General features: G+C 47.6%; 2 protein-coding genes and 1 non-coding gene across 5 annotated transcripts; 1 reads left to right on the top strand and 2 right to left on the bottom strand.

The window, feature by feature from the left end:
• The first annotated feature begins 887 nt into the window (after positions 1-887).
• LOC102694986 (homeobox protein orthopedia-like) lies at positions 888-3,211 on the top strand. Its single transcript, XM_069187598.1, has 3 exons — positions 888-1,011; positions 1,350-1,639; positions 2,435-3,211. Exons 1-3 carry the CDS (start codon positions 888-890, stop codon positions 2,624-2,626), a joined length of 606 nt encoding a protein of 201 aa, XP_069043699.1. The 3' UTR covers positions 2,627-3,211.
• A 3,225-nt stretch (positions 3,212-6,436) lies between these two features.
• trnan-guu (transfer RNA asparagine (anticodon GUU)) lies at positions 6,437-6,510 on the bottom strand. Its single transcript has one exon. It is a non-coding gene; the product is annotated as a tRNA-Asn (tRNA).
• Positions 6,511-7,296: 786 nt separating this feature from the next.
• On the bottom strand, positions 7,297-16,320 carry her8a (hairy-related 8a). 3 transcript variants are annotated; one of them, XM_006627496.3, is made up of 5 exons: positions 16,235-16,320; positions 13,602-15,640; positions 11,576-11,671; positions 10,359-10,437; positions 7,297-9,724 (listed from the first exon to the last, which is right to left on the bottom strand). In XM_006627496.3, exons 2-5 carry the CDS (start codon positions 13,662-13,664, stop codon positions 9,240-9,242), a joined length of 723 nt encoding a protein of 240 aa, XP_006627559.2. In that variant the 5' UTR covers positions 13,665-15,640; positions 16,235-16,320; the 3' UTR covers positions 7,297-9,239. The 3 variants fall into 3 exon arrangements, with proteins under 3 accessions (XP_006627559.2, XP_015196112.2, XP_069042655.1); XM_015340626.2 differs by lacking the exon at positions 16,235-16,320 and having other exon boundaries at positions 10,359-10,434; positions 13,602-16,100; XM_069186554.1 differs by lacking the exons at positions 13,602-15,640; positions 16,235-16,320 and adding an exon at positions 11,951-13,574.
• Positions 16,321-16,367: the final 47 nt, after the last annotated feature.

Below are 16,367 nucleotides of genomic sequence, written 5' to 3'. Positions count from 1 at the left end.
AAACTGAACTCGGGTTCGGTTTCAGCCCTTAGAGCATGAAATACTTTATAGTCACACCCGAGGAAGGCTTCACAGCCGATACGTTGTGCTTTCTCTCTTCTCTTTTCAGCATGGAATAAACCTATTACTTGTTCCTTTATAGTCTATGTTTGACATAGATCTATTTTCATTAGTATACACAAGAACGCATTTTCTATCTCTTCATGGCCTTTCGTGCTTTAGTTTATTTTAATCTGGACTAAATGCTATTTTTGATTCAGTACTGCCCTGTGGTCTAGAATGTAAATTGTATTTATATTATAATCCTACACTGAGCGAACGTAGGAAGATCATCAAGATACTTTTTACACAGGAAGGCGCTGGCGATCCAGTGGAACTTCAAGGGCTATGTTTTTTTTTCATCTCAAACAAGCTAAAACACACAAGGGTTCGTCTGCTCCATCAAAGAAAACCTGGGTTCGAGTGATCCTGAGTCAAACATCACGGCTGTTAGCAGAATGCGACACCTGCCATTATGTAATTATTTCAAAGGCATGGCGCACCCGACTTTCGCCTCGCCACTGTGCCCTCTGCATCAAAGCGCCCCCCAAACAATTGATCCCTCTAAACTGTGCCATGGTGTTAATGTGTCTACGCTGGGCACAGGGAAAGACGTTAGATGTCATTTTTGCCCAAGCAGCTTCAAAAACACACCCAGAACAAACACTCCTAGCATTAATCGCGCGCTGGGCATCAAAAGATTAGCAGTAACACCCCGTAAGAATCAAACGAAATAAAATCCGGCCTGTGTCATGCAAATGCTTATAAGCGAATTTAAGGACAGTACGGTCCATCGAGAGGGGATCATTTGGCTTCTGGAGCTGAGAGAGACGAACCGGACCGGCAGCATGGCACTAGACCGAGAGACCGAGGAGCTTCTGAGCACCATTTTGTCCCTGGAGCAGGACTACTGCACGGGCCCAGTCCAGTTGCCGTCGTGGGCGCTTGATGACGGCTTTTTCCGCCTTAACGGTAAGTCTTGGCAGTCGTTTCGTTTCACGAAAAGGCCTTTTCTAATTGGAAAAAAAAATGCTGTTAATTGAATCGAGCATCGCTTCTGAAACGAATGCATATGAGTAGTGATGTATAGGAGGAGTACGTAGCGTGAGCAAAAACGTTCAATTTCTGCTCCCCATCAATCGTTGCTCGCTCTCCAAGAGCGCTTGCGTGCTACGACATAGTTATAACGTTCTGGCAGGTGCAGCAGGTTTTTTTTTTTTAATTTCGACTTCGCACCACAGCTCGGTCCACCTCTGAGTACCCCACAGGGTTGACCATTAAGATTCTCTTCTGTCGCTCGCTTGGTTTAGCTCTCCCGGGCCCGGACGGCGCTGCTGCCGAGACACGCCTCCGCCAGCTGGACGAGAAGAAGGAAAACGCGCCCCGGCCGCCGAGCGCAGCCCCGGCGCCGCGGAGTGGGCACCCGGGAGCCGCCGGGAATTCCCCCGTGGAGCTGGCGAAGGGGAAGAGGAGGAAGACCCTCTTCACCAAAGAGCAGACGGACGTCCTGAAAAGAAGCTTCGAGGCCGATCCCTATCCCGACTACAAGAAGCGCACCCGGCTCTCCGAGCTCACCGGCATCCAGGAGTCCAGAATCCAGGTGAGTTGCGCTGCTGCAGAGATCTTGTTCTGGTAAAAGCGGGCGCGGGGAGACAGGCACAGCGTTTGTGCGGAGATGCAGAGAGGCAGCCGAGGAAAGGCGGAGATTTCATGACCGGCTGAAACGCCGCCAATGTTCTATTTCCAGCCGCTTTGCAGTTTGAAAGTCGTGGTTTGTGCGTTTGCAATTGAAGGTAAAAAGGAGCACAGAAGTAAAATATTGCCAAACCAGCTTATAGGATGTGGGTGGGTTGTGTTGTTGGTGGACGGTAGGGGTTGGTTGTCATCATCAACAAGAGTGGGAAATAAGTCAGCAAAGGGATCTGACATCCAGGCCGGTTATCTACTGGCTAATGTCATGAAAATTAATGGATCTACTCATAGACTCCTATCTGAGGCAGGCGCTAACTTCATTGCTAATGCAACGGCAGCTTAACATGTTGTTGTTCAGAAATGTTTTGTTATTCAGTTTGTGACTTAACAAAATCAAACGCGAAACATTTCGGAACCATGCTTAGTCTGTTCTAGGTTCAATTATAGCTTTAATTGTACGAGCTTATCAAAAGGTCAAATTTCATGCAACTAGTTGGCAGTGAAGTACTGAACTGAACTGTTTCCTACAAAATTACAGACAGTAGCGGCGACTCCACCAGCGCAACAGTTTCGGCGGTTGCTTTGCTCATAGCGCTACTGTAGATACTATGTCGGCTAACTTGGTCCTGTGCAAAAGCACATTTCGTTTTTGCAAATAACTCAATGTCATTATTTAGGATTAATCCTGAGTGTTTTCTTCTAGGTGTGGTTCCAGAACCGCAGGGCTCGTCATTTACCTCGTATCAGACAGAGAAACTGGCCGTATTGGATCCCGGGCCGAACCATGCCCGTCCCCTTCGCCCACATCCAGAACTTCTATCCCCAGCCTGCTGCAGGATGTTCAGCCGTGACACAGTGCCCCCTACCGGGCGGGGGCGCAGCGTGGCAGCCCTAATCTCCGTCCCAGCTACCCGAAAGACTGACACGCGTTACCCGTGGGGCTTAACAGAGACTTCGGGAGCCTCATAGAGAAAGATGGACACCGAGTAGACTGATTTTCTCGCTACATTTCTAACCAAATTTCAAACAAAGCAGCAAAATACCACCACCAACAAATACGGATTATTTACTTGGAACTGGGCATTCCTCAAATGACACGACGTCATGATTCTTTTAAATGAACAGAGTTGATTGAGTTTTAATTTATGAACCTTAATTACTGCCCAGCACATCCTGCTTGCATTTAAGCTCTGATTTGTACAAGAATACGGATGTGTTTTCAGTTCCGAAAATAACAGACACCACCGCCCGTGCAGACAGACGGACCCTGTGACATTGTATTTGAAATAATGGACTTTTTCCGAAGGAGAACCGAAACACGGAACACAGGACGCGCATGGATACTACAGGGGAGCGTATTTTTACACAGAGAGTTGTGGGAGTCTGGAACAAGCTACCCGACGGCATTGCCGGACACCCTTCTTTCTAGGACTCGTGAAAGAGATTTTTGGAATAATTAGCCGCTAGCAACCCAAAAACCATAGAGGGGGAAAATAGTCTTAAATAAATTTATTTATGATATATGATTTTATTTATATTATATTTATTTTTTATAGATCTCGGGTGATCTAAGTTCCGAGTTAAATAATACAGGAGAGGACTAGTTATCGGATCTCCAGACATTACGGGCTTTGAAAGGGTGTGTAAAAATGCGCTGGAATATAAAGCCCAGCCAGTCCGTTTGCTAGGACTGTAAAATCTGTAACATGATGGAGTTTCAATCTTCATTTTTTTCCGTTTGAGGCGTCTAGTGGTTAATCGACACTTCTTAGATGTTTATTTATTTGCTAACAACGACTTTGTGATATAGGCTTCACACACTGTGCGTTTCCTTTTCGATTGATAAACTACGACCACCCTAGTGAAATAATAACGAAACAGCAAGACGAAATATTTTCTGCCGGCGGTTTCCACAGAATAATTTTGAAAAAAACGATTTTTTTTACACTGGACATTGTAAACATTGTAAAATGTTGTAAAAAATTATGCAATCTCTTATACAAATAAATTCAAATCAATAAATTACTGTGGTTTTTACTTGCGTGAAACTTTTGTTGTTACTGTTTTCGATGTCACTTTGTGTTGAATGTTTTCGTAATGGGTATGTAGCATCCGGGGACAGATGTCTCACCAAGTTTTATTTAAGGATTTTTCCAAGATGCTGCGTGTAGACACCGACACTTACATTCAAAGAACACAAACTCAATAGTCAGGATATGTGCACTCAATCATTTTATTGGGCTGCAGAAAACAAAATCAGTTACAGGCTGACCTAAAAGATAAAGAGTACAGATTTATTAAAAAAAACTCGACTGTTGAATCGGTTGAACGATATATTTTTTGTCACAGCATAGGCTGAAAGCTCCAGATTTGTGATAAGCAATGAACGAACCTAAAACGATCGTAATCTCTAAGTCCGCAAGCTCTGTCAAATCACAGTCCCCATTCATTAAAGGAAAAACAACTACCGGATATTTTTTTTTCCCTGAGCTTGCGGTATGTACAGCAGGTGACAGCGGCCGTGTGCGTGAGAGAGCCTGATCCTTATGCGGCTCAGTCTGTATGTATCCGCGTGTGGCGGCCTGAGATTGTCACACAGAAGACCCCCTCGCCAAAACGTAACGCGGTCAAACTGAATTTTCCTCCACGGCCTTTACGTCCCCAGAGGTCCACCGCTGCTTTCTCCCGTAGCAGGAGCTCAAACTGGGCTCCAGGTTCTGGTCTTCCTCGAGAATCACGAGGCGAAACGCCTGCTTTTTTCACATTGTAATTATTAACTAATGTTTATCTTCATGTTATCTTATCGTTTTCCGACACGGGTTCCTCGGCTTAGTAAAGCCGACATTTTTTCTGCTTCGCCCAGCTTGTCTCCTGAGCGGTGAGCGGAGGTCGAGACCAAAGTTCCTACAACCACCCACAGAAGAGCCGGGGTTACGCGTGGTTGAGCAGCTCAAGACGCATAATAAGGGCTGGATTCCCTTGGGGTTGTGGGTTTCAAGCCGGTTGCGTCTACCAAAGTTTAGGAAACGTTGCTTCGAAATCCTTCCACCGTTATTAAGCCGAGCTTCTTATAAACAATACAAGCAAACTTATCACAGGCGATACAGAAAGCTGTATCTCAGTCTGTACAGTTGCTTTTGACCTCGCTCTGCCAAGTTAATCCATCTCTCTAATTCCCATTTCGGTTTCCCTCTATAGTCTATATTACTAGAGATGTGCATTTTCTCTGTCAATACCTGCCAAAGGAGAAACTGTGATTTCGCGGTGCACGCTTCACAGTAACCGCATTATCGTGTGATCAGGTTTCATCAAGGTGTTGAGCCGAGGTCTCTGGAGGAAAGCTACAAGACAGCACGGGACCGCACCTGTAATTCAGGAAATGTCATTATTTTCTCGAGTCTTGCCGAGGCTGTCAGAGACAGACGCACCGGCACGGTGTGCGTGAATCGCAACTGTTTCGTTCTCGTAACTCTTAACAGGTTGTCGCTTTGTTGTGGTTCTCGGTTTTATCTTATCTTTTTTTTTTGTTTCGTCCGAGGCCAGGCCTGTTCTGCAACAGAGCTGTTAAGGTATACCAGGTAAAAAAAACAACAAAAGTGTTGTCTTCGAAAACCATACGCTATCGAAAGCTCTGCTTTATATATATATATCATGAAATGTCATTTGCCAAACCGCTTTACACGACTCTGTGTCGCGGGAAGCCGGAGCCTACCCAACGAGCGCAAGGCAGGGCACACCCAGGACTGGGCGCCAGTCCATCACACGCGAGTGCAAGCCAATCATACATGGGGAAAATCCGGAGACCACGGTTAAGGCCGAGGGGGGGAATTTGGCCCGGACACCGGAAAAATGCCCGGGGATCTTTAATGACCACTGAGTCAGGACCCCGGTTTAACATCTCATCCGAAAGACGGGGCTTTATGTATGTCAACCCGAAATCACAGCGACCGAGAGGCTGAGCAGGTATTCAAAGTCTCTTCTACGCCGCGGAAGCTGAAGAGCCGAAGGGAGGAGTTCAGCTGGCCCGGTCGAACTAGTAACGAGCTGGCCGAAACGTTGTGTTTTTCTTTCCTCTTTTATTTCAGCATGGAATAAACCGATTACTCGTTCCTTTGCAGCCTACGCATGCTGACGCAGCTCCCCACCTGAACTGGTAACGAGCTGGTCGAGCTCGTTAAGAGCGGAGTTGGAATGGAAATCCGAAGTCACGCCTGCCCGCACGGACCAGGCTTGGGGTGAGGCTCTAGAGATGGGGTACGCAACCCTGCACCCCAGATCCTGGGCACCGGAGAGCCTGTGTTGAGCGAACTGTAGTGGTCAACCTTATCTGCGAGGTTTACCGGTTAAAAAGGGGGTCCGCGCAGGTCTGGTTGTAGGGGGTCTGAGGGACCGCTGGGGGAATGAGGGGAGCGAATCTGTCACACTTTATGCACTGTTTCTTGGCGTCACTTGTTATGGTCCTGATGTTGCTTGTTTAATTCCCCCAAAAAATTGGAAACAAAAAATGTGAGAGACGGGATGCCGATGTTCGATTCCTGCGGTGTGTTTGGACAGCCCAACATATGAACTGTGCCTTTTGAAGGCTGGCCTTATGTCGGAGTTAGTCGTGTCTGTTTATGGAGGTGATTATTGATTGTATTGATGAATGGTCACTCTTACAGCATAAAAGCCCGAAGATGACACCTTCTAGTAAAAGGCGACCTTGCGTCCCTGGGTGGGCTCGAACCACCAACCTTTCGGTTAACAGCCGAACGCGCTAACCGATTGCGCCACAGAGACCTACAGGCACCTGGACACGCTCTTCCATGGACATGGTGCGTATACAACGATGTTTTCTCATCCGGCTTATTGATACTAGAAGTATTGATGCTATGGGCAGTTCTAATAATAGCAGTGGATGTTGTTCTTCAAAGTACCTTTGAACAGATATCTCCAATGACATCGTAGTAGTCATTTTCTCAAAGCTTCCAGCAGGGGGCGCTGATGGCTTTTGTTTTTCTTTTCTCAGTCTGATTGCGTCATCGGGAGATTCCCCGGGTCCGTGGCGGGGAAAGTAACCGTGACAATGAGGTCAGCAGATTGAAAAGTCTGTGATGGATTTTGTGGGCATGCTTCAGGGGCTGTTTATGTAATTCTGTGTTAGGAAGAATGTCGACATGGTTTGGTAAAGGACGCAAGCTGCCCCGAGTCACGTCAGCGTGCGAGGGGACAGTGGTTTCATAATGCAGCGCTTGACGCGTGCGCTTTAAGCCTGGGTTATAACCTCCAGTGGCCTAACGTCCTCGCGGAAACGACGGCTTGTCCGCCCAGGCCAACGCCTCGTGAAAACAGCAAGACCTGTGTAGCAAAAAAGCGCGCGTCTTCGCTCCGACAGCAGGATATTTGTACATCTGCCCTGAATGTTTTTGCTCTAGTTATGCGGACGCAAAGGTTGGGTTTTCTCCAGCTTGTTCAGCTTGTTCTGGTGGACACACAGCTATTTATACTTGCGTTAAACAAAACCGCAACCAAGACGTTATTCTTCTAAGGAGCAGTTGACTGGAGGCAAAGAGCAAACCACGGCGGTTAAACTAGTGTGTTCACTTTTTACTTGATTAAATACATACAGAAATGTACATTTGAACAATATTAACGACGGGACGTGGCATTGACAGTAATTATCTGGGTCTGAATACTGTACAAGAAAATATTGGACAACCTATTTAAGCAGTTAAGCAATTATACAATTTCGCTAATAATTACTAATCCGTACATTTTGCATTACAGTGATGCTACATGTGTTAGAGGTACTCGCGCTCCATGAGCTGTGTTTAAGTAATAAAGTGTATGACACGCCTTAAAGTTGCCATTCTGAAGTGTCAGTAACGATATAGAGCACAACAATGCACCTCTCTCTCTGCATATACTTCTCTCTTGTTTCATTAACACCTGCTACAGATCTGTCACTTCAATATGAAGGGCTGGAGTTCAGGTCCCTAGTTGAGGAAAACATCTTTTTTTTTCACAAAACAAATTGTAGAAAACTCTTCTGAAACACTCGACCAAAACACACCGTTCAGTCTTGTGGTCCTTCAAGCAACACTTAAACAATATACCCTTTTTTAAAGAGTTGCTTGTCAGAAGAGAAATGATTTTTTTCTAGTCAGAAATTCTGATTTTTATGCAACACATATTCTACTAACAACAACAACAGCTACTACTACATCCTATTCGTGGCTCTGGAATGAAACCTCCACACACTCATTTATAAAAATAAAAAAAAGACAGTCGAGATGCAAAGAGTAAGACTGCAAACATCCGTACAGATTACAAGTCACTTCATTAGAAGTAAGACAACGCAAATATCGTATACCAGGCAATTTCACCATAGGGAACAAGCATCACAAAAACATAACCTGCAATTATTCCCATTTCATTTACAGCATATCTGTACAGCATCTGTAATGGTCCTGATCAGTGCTCAATCCAGCATTACTTTAATATCATATGCAATGGGTGGTGAATGTCAGCAATAGTCAGACTCTGGTCCTGAATAGTTTCAGTTCTGCAGGTTTCCTGTTTATTTTCAACTGCTCAGAGGTTAAAGGCTTGAAATAGCATAGCCAGCTAATCAGGAAACAAGTTCAATAATGAATGAAGAAGCTGTATGCAGAGTTGAAGATGGAAACTCAAGAAAAACACCATCGGGAGTCACTTACAGCTCTTTCTTCCTCTTGATGATCAGTGGATGCTGAACTCCAAACCTCAGGAGAGAACAGATCAATTTGTCTGTCCCTGAGGTTTAAAAGAGCAGTGTAACACCATAGATCTCCTGTGTATGCTTTGCTCTTGGTATTAGCCAACAAGGGTTTGTGAAATGTAGGTCACGTCAGTCCAACATTCATCCAGTTAAGCCATTCAGAGTTGTAGTGGAAGACGTCGGTAAAAGAAAAGCCCCTGTAGTTCTCCAGAAGCAGGAAAAAGGAGCCTGTAGCTTCGACTGGTCCCACAGTAGCTGTCCTTGGTCCCAGAGTGCCACAGTCCAACCAGAATATTAGCTCATTCCTTACTTTTTAAAGACCTAGAGTGGACACTTGTCCTGGAAGGCCATTGGATGAGTATACAAGCTTTCCTTAACAAAACATGCTTAGATTATCCTACCAAAGAGGGTGATGTGGTTAGCAGTGTGGGAATCAATGGTTGAAATGATGACCTATGTACCTGATGGACAGGTACTCTTCTGGACCAGGACGGCCCACCTACCCACTTCAACACTCCCCCCTGCTGGATTCTGTTTATCAGGTTTTTTTGAGAAATGTCAAGCTGGAGAAAATTCAAGCCTTTTGCAATTGTCTAAAATGGCCCGATGAAGAGGTTAATTGGTTCGGTTAGGTCAGGAAGAGATCGGGTAGAATAAAACCCCTAAAATCTGTCCCCTCCCTCGGAAAACCTCCAGATGTCTGCCCCTGCCTTAGAAATTGTTTGGGGGAATTATTGCCACTGGTTGATCTGTGTAGCTGTGGTTTGTCCTACCATGGTCTCCACATGGAGGGGTCGCTGCCTGGGAGGGGCAGAGGCCTGTGGGGGCTGGGTAGCGGCGAACCGGGGGAGGAGGGCGCCGTCTCCCCACCGCCGCCACTGCCCTCCGGCGCCTCGGGCTGGGACGCCGTGGTGGGGGACGGCAGGCGGCTGGGGTTGAGATGGTGGTGCTGGCGCTGTGCCCCAGGGGCATGCGCCAGGGGGGATGGGGAAGGAAGGTGCGCAGGTCGGGGTTCGTACACCGGGGAGGATGGTGCCAGGATGGGCGCGTGGTGGGCACCGCCGCCGCACGCCGCCGGAGACCCGGCCTCTCCAGTGATGCGTGGCAGCGACTTGAGAAGATGGTTGAGGAGGCGCGCGCCCACGTTCTTGTCCATCCCCGGGCAGCTGAGAAGCAAGTTGTGCACCTCATGCATGCACTGGATGTAGCCGCTGCTGTAGCGCTGCCGGGACTCGAACCCTGGTTTTCCACCACCTGCAGGCCAGACCAGAAGAGCTGTATGAGCCAACATCCATCATTGTTGGTCTCTGTGTGAAAACCATCACCAGCTGTCCCTGGACTCCTCTTTGTGCTTCAGTCTGGATCATATTTATGGTTAATGATTCAGCCTGTCACTCTGGTGTCTTTCACCACACATGAAGAAAGGCTGCATCCAAAGTAGCAATCGCCTTCAACATGGACAGCCACCTCTCACGGCTCTTTGTGGGGGAAAAAGAGCAGCACCTGATTCTGAGCTCACTTAATCTAGACCCTGGAAGTCTGAATATTTGCAGAATGGCTGAACACGTCAGACACCAGCTCTTCTGTAATGTCAAGGTCTCAGTCACTAGCTCTCAGGACTGCTGAGCACGCACACTGCCAAAAGTGAAAGATATTCACCCGCAGCTTCTTCTTGGGAGTTTAGGTCTTGTGGATCAGCAGGCAGGAGTGGGAGAAGAATGAGAAGAAACAGCACCTCAGGATTCTGCAAGTCACTGTCCTTTGATTCTGCATGGGCCATGTGGCTGGCCGCGCTCAGCATGCCAGCAGACCCATTCTCTATCGCTGGGTGACACTGTTCAGAGGCATCGTCAGTCACAGTCACTGTGCCCAGTCTGGTATCACTTACCGCTGGCCTGTCTCCTCTGCAGACCCTCCATGTGCTGCACTGTGATCTCCAGGACGTCAGCCTTCTCCAGCTTGGACTGCTGCAAGGCAGTACACAGAGAAACAGGTAGGGGGCATTAGGGAACAGCTACAAACTTGCCATCTACTCCCTGCCTCCTGTTGCTACAGGAAACTGGGCGACTTTATTGAGCAACTTTATTGAGTCAATTAACCAGCCTAATGCTGATATATCCTTCCTGCTGCTGATGTTTGCAGCAATTGCATATGCATAAATCCAGGGGGTAGCCATTCTGTAAAGGAGAGAATTAAACCTCTAGGGGGGTTCACAGCGGCACAGCTGTACTACTGCATGTAAAATTGATTATGATGACCATAAGGATTGAAATAGTTACCTCGCACTAAAAATCTGTGAATGCACTCAATATGTTGCACAGCAGCTTACATCTTCTAAAAATCAGAAAGTATGGCCTATATTAATAAATACATATAAGGACAGAAATCCACCATTGCAATTTCAATATTTTATTTCTAAATGGAATAAAATGCTAAGGAGATCCTGAGATCATTTTTGGTTAATATTATGGGTTTATAGTGTACAGTGTGCACAGTGATATTGATTGTATTGCACAGTGTGCACAGTGCTGGTGTTTTTATAGTACAGTGTGCACAGTGCTGGTGATTGTATTGCACAGTGTGCACAGCGCTGGTGATTGTACAGTACAGTGTGCACAGTGCTGGCGATTGTATTGCACAGTGTGCACAGTGCTGGTGATTGTACAGTACAGTGTGCACAGTGCTGGCGATTGTATATAAGAGTGTGAATAGTGCTGGTGATTGTACAGTACAGTGTGCACAGTGCTGGCGATTGTATTGCACAGTGTGCACAGTGCTGGAGATTGTACAGTACAGTGTGCACGGTGCTGGCATTTGTATTGCACAGTGTGCACAGAGCTGGCATTTCTACAATACAGTGTGCAAAGTGCTGGCAATTGTATTGCACAGTGTGCACAGTGCTGGCAATTGTACAGTACAGCGTGCACCATGCTGGTGATTGCACAGTACAGTGTGCACAGTGCTATTGATTGTATTGCACAGTGTGCACAGTGCTGGTCATTGTACACAGTGTGCACAGTGAACTTGATTGTATTGCTGGTCATTGTACAGTACAGTGTCCACAGTGTTGGCAATTGTATTACAGTTTCCAGTGTCCTGACTCACATCCAGGTTATAGGCATCCACCATAATGCCCTTGAGCTGCTCCAAACTGCTGTTGATTCTTTCCCGGCGTCTTTTCTCAATCAGAGGCTTCCTCAGCTGTGTATAAAGTAAAAAAAAATCACAACATTGTAAGAACTAAAAAGGTCTTGCTTGTTGAAAGATCACTGTTGTTGTTACAATTTTATCACTAGAGATTATCTGCTGATTTATTTCCAAGTATTGTTTCCAGAATCTTACATGGACATCAACTGAAGACAAAACTGTGCTGAAAGCAACACAATCTGGACAGTGGACAGTCCATCTGATCTAGATAGTACAACTACCGGTGAGCATGGCTGCCATCAAGGAAAAAGAATTGTTTTGTCTCCTTATTACCAGAAAATTAGGAGCGGTGTGGTGGCTCTGTGGCTGGAAGGTTACTGGCTCGTATCTCGTGGCTGGCAGAGGAATCCTACTCCGTTGGGCCCCTGATCAAGGCCCTTAACCCCAGCTGCTCCAGGAGTGCCGTATAAATGGCTGACCCTGCGCTCTGACCCCCAGCTTCTCTCTCCCTGTCTGTGTGTCTCATGGAGAGCAAGTTGGGGTCTGCGAAAAGACAACTTCCTAATACAAGAAATTGTATATGGCCAATAAAATGAACTTATCTTATTATGAGATAGTACTGTAATTGTGTTGTAATTAGGAGAGAGCAGTGATCACTTGACTGTATGAACAACCTGTTGCATTGTGCACTGAGGGCATTTAGCAGCAACCCAGAGCTCAGCTAGAACTGTGAGTTTAGTGTTGGTGGCAGTGTCCAGCACTGCCTTCCGCTGGGGGTTGGTCATGACAAAGTGTTAGATTTTCTTCCTCGTGTGAACACGAGTGTAACCACGAGGACACTCACACTTCTCCTTAAACACGAACGAGTGTGCCCTGCAATCGTTTCCACCGCTTTAACCCGCAAGTCAACTCCTGATAATTGTGCTCCCGCGCGATTAGCACGTAAAGTACGCGAGAATGCACCATCTCCTGATTACTGGATAATCTGCTATCTCGTCATTACGACATGTAGTATTTTGCAACAACAAGATAATTGCCTGGTAATTACGAGATAGCACGTTTCCGTGTGCAATTTCACCATGCACTGCTGGAATAACCGCACAGCCCAATGGCGACTTTTGTCTAACTCAATAATGCCTTGCTCAACACTGTCTCTTAATCACTAAAAAACATCGTCGCGTTGTCGAATGTTTACCCTAATTCAGTTATCAGATCAATAGATTACTTGGGTTTTTCAGTTTAATTCAGCGGTTTCTGCTGTTCTCGGGGTTAGGGGTGAGGAAGGCGTAATTCTATCACTAGTCACTAATCACAAGTATTCGGGAAACGGCGCCTAACTGCCCAGTTGCACAAGGAGAACAACTCCCTGTACCACGCCAGCTTCCTCCTCTGACTGCGTGGTCTCTGTTCTCCGACAATATTGAGACCGCCTCATGAACGCCCGCCGAGCGAAGGTTCATTTCAGGAGGCGCCTCGCTGGTTATCTGTGAAGAGAAGCGCTCAAACCGCAGCCTTTTCGTTATTCCAGGAACTGGAGTTTCACACCCGTAAGCAAACGGCGTCCCGTTTCATGGTGCCGTGCTGACTAATGCCCTGCCAGACGGAATCATTCTGCTGACTCAAGTCCAAAACTATGAAAAACACGCGTGTGAGAGGCAGCGAGTGAAAGAGTCGAGGCTTTTTTTCTTAGAACCCGAAGTGATTTTTATGAACAGACTGGTGTTTATGAACGGGGGAAAAAGGTGATATCTCTCTGCACGATGGGGCGCCTTAATGTCTTTCTTTCGTTCCGATTACATATTTGAGGAAACCGGCAGGATTCGCTTGAAAGATAGTATCTTTCGTGTGGAAACAACAGGTGTGCATGCTTTGCTTAAGTGGCTGTTCCCCCCCAAAAAAACAGGCCCCTGCAGTCGAAGTCCAGTTTTCCTTTGATTTTGGCCGATACCAAAGCTGGTGAAATTAAAAGGTCTTTCTTTCTTACCTTTCTTTCTTCTTTGGCGCTGTAATTCCTGTCGGAAGACGTCTCCACATTGGAAGCGGTCATGTTGCTTGCGTATTTACGTGTGGCTTCCCACGCGTGCACGACTGTGGAAAATGTACGGGTGAGCAATAACGAGTTTCCCTCTCGTCCCGAGTGACCGCAGTGCCCTCGCACAAGCGCTGCCGGGGAGCCCGAGAGTTGCGCGTTTGGTGCGCTTTTCGCAGTGTTGAATGCGACTCACACACTGGCTACATATAACAGCCCCCCACCCCCACACTGCCCTTCTTCGGGGTCCTGAATTTGCATGACAATGTGTGGGTCCGGGCTTCCACGCACTTTCCCACAGTCTCTACCCGGCCGCTGGAAGAGGGGAGTGAGAGGAGAGAGAGGAGGCAGAGTGGGGAGAACAGGATAGAGGAAGAGAGCAGGAGCGGCGAGGGAAAAAAAGGGAGAGGAAGAGGAGACAGGAGACGCAGCCGAGGGCCGATGGGCTGGGAGGACGGGAGACACAAGGAGAAAGGATAGGCGCAGAGAGAGGAGCGGAGTGTGGGATCGGGGGCGCGCGTGTTCCTCGTTTCCAGCTCCTCTGAGCGCGCGTGAAGGGCCCCATCCGCCTCGACCGCGATTCCGTGTAGCCCGTCCTCCCAGTCCAGCCTTCACCCCTGTTTAGCTCCAGCTTTGTTCGTGCCCGCCTCTTGAGGCGCAGGGCCGAGGCTGCGGGCAATGCGGTTCATATCACCTGCCGGCATGTTTTCTCATACTTTCTTCATAACAGTAGCTTTGAAGCTCTAATAGTAGCTATTAGATGGCAGATGGAAATTGTCTGTCCTATTAATAATAATAAAAAAAATATTCCAATGGAACCGCTACTCCGGTAGTTATTTCAGAGCTGAGAAGGAGAAAGAGCGGTGCGTCTGTGAGGCTGGCAGTTGATTATCCTGTGTGGGGGGCTGTAAAACGGAGAAAATGACCCGATAAAGATGGTATCTTCTTAAAGAGGATGTTCGATCTTTCCACCTAACATCTTAAAATACCTTTTTTTTTCCAAAGCTGGGTGACTTTTTTTTTTCAAACCTAAAAGTTCCTAAAGTTGTTGTCTTGTCTCCATGCCGACTGTGCAGACTTTCATGTGGTAAATTTGTGTCTCTCCGTGCGTGTCAGTGAATATCTAGATGTATGTGGTATCTCCAATTATCATCACTCATATATCACTCACACCACTCAGCCCCAGACCTGGGTGGAAGGAAGAGGCAGAACCGTTATAGAGGCTTTGGCGCCACTGATACAAGTTCCGAGAAAGATCGAGACTTGTTCGAAAGTGCCAGACCGCCGCGAAAAGCGATTGGATTTGAGGACGAAAGGAAAGAAAAAAACAAAAACAAAAACCACGGAATGCGTCCAGTCGATAAGCACACGTTCACTAGGAATGACAACAGCCGAGAATTGGGCGTTTTAAAAAGGCATGTATCGAGTCTTTACGGTTCCGATTGATTTGGCTTAACCCGCCTGGCTGAGGGCTACCCTCCTGCCCCCAGGACACGGAGCCGGGGACTGAGGAGTGACCGCAGAGGTGGACACGGGGTGGAGGAGAGACGCGCGAGGGAGAGAAGGGGGTCACGCGCAGTATTTGAATTGCTGTCGGTTGAGGCTGCTGGACCGCGGCCGTTGACGCCCCTTCCCGAACTTTCGCTGTAAAGCTCTGTTCATATAGCGCGTTTCAGCCCAAAGTGGCGCTTGGCGTGGAAGAGGGGACTCCCTTCTTCCCACCACCAGGCGGACACGCGTGGCAGCCATTGTGCCCCCCGGCGGCTCCAATACACAGCCAAACAAGCGGTCAAGTGAGAAGTGATTTCAGCAGAGTTAACACTTTCTCTTGCGAACAGGGCCGAGCAGTCAGATCCTCATCCGAGAGACGCCCACACCCGCCTGTCCTCGGTGACCGTGCTCGGACGTCGGCGTGGAAACTTTACTTCAGTCGTAGGTGTGCCGTGTACCTCCTCTCGGGGGTCATTTCATCGTGACATTATATCCCTAGAACTCTGAAAGTAAACGACACTAATGGGATGCAGACAAGTGTGTAGGAGCTTAAATAATTCCAGTAACGAGCTATTGTCTCTCTATTGTCACATTCCCCATCCCCCCCGACACATACACACGCCTTATTCCTTAAGAAAAAAATCTCCACAACAATACTATCCTCTCCTGAAGCGGCGTGGGAGCTCTGCCCCAATTGTCACCGGCGCGGACACACTCCAGCGAAGCGCGGAGATCTCTTTTCCCTCGTCCGGCCTTAATGACACGCCATCCAGGGAACAATGGGTAGGGCGCTAAGGGCTTAATAAGGGGACCTTAAATAACTTAAATCCGAATTAGCCGATTTTCCCGAAGGAGGGGGAGGTTGGGGAGTGGGGAGTGGGGGCGGGTGCTCTTGCGAGAACGCGCCCAGACCCTGTCAGGCGTGCCCGCGGCGGCAAGGCGGGTGCGCGCTTCGCAGGTACGGAGAGAGAGGAGCAGTTGGGCTGGAATCTCAGATCTGACTTCAGCTATGTTCAGGAGCAGAGCCACAGGAAAGGGGGTGTTTTTACGGTCTAATAAAACGCGAGACAAGCGAATTATCCAAACCAAAATGTTACCTGTGGCAGTGCTCAGACCTTGTAATTCAATACAGATTTCTGAATATTGGAGGGCTAAAAATTAGATTCTGCGTGCCGGTAGTTAAGTCGCCGTAGCAGTAGTAGCAGCCTGCAGTCGTAGCAGGTGAAAACA

Source organism: Lepisosteus oculatus, chromosome 3, assembly GCF_040954835.1.
Source record: "Lepisosteus oculatus isolate fLepOcu1 chromosome 3, fLepOcu1.hap2, whole genome shotgun sequence".
Classification (NCBI taxonomy): Eukaryota; Metazoa; Chordata; class Actinopteri; order Semionotiformes; family Lepisosteidae; genus Lepisosteus; species Lepisosteus oculatus.
Note: the sequence above shows the minus strand (reverse complement) of the source record. Positions and strands in the feature narration are given on the sequence as shown.

What these genes read in the sequence shown, in the direction of transcription:
- LOC102694986 (XM_069187598.1), top strand. Translation starts at nt 888, where the DNA reads ATGGCACTAGACCGAGAGACCGAGGAGCTTCTGAGCACCATTTTGTCC. An exon ending in CGGCTTTTTCCGCCTTAACG is followed by an intron (nt 1,012 to 1,349) that starts GTAAGTCTTGGC and finishes CGCTTGGTTTAG; the next exon opens with CTCTCCCGGGCCCGGACGGC. An exon ending in TCCAGGAGTCCAGAATCCAG is followed by an intron (nt 1,640 to 2,434) that starts GTGAGTTGCGCT and finishes GTTTTCTTCTAG; the next exon opens with GTGTGGTTCCAGAACCGCAG.
- her8a (XM_006627496.3), bottom strand. Translation starts at nt 13,664, where the DNA reads ATGACCGCTTCCAATGTGGAGACGTCTTCCGACAGGAATTACAGCGCC. An exon ending in GCGCCAAAGAAGAAAGAAAG is followed by an intron (nt 11,672 to 13,601) that starts GTAAGAAAGAAA and finishes CTTTATACACAG; the next exon opens with CTGAGGAAGCCTCTGATTGA. An exon ending in TGGATGCCTATAACCTGGAT is followed by an intron (nt 10,438 to 11,575) that starts GTGAGTCAGGAC and finishes ACTGCCTTGCAG; the next exon opens with CAGTCCAAGCTGGAGAAGGC.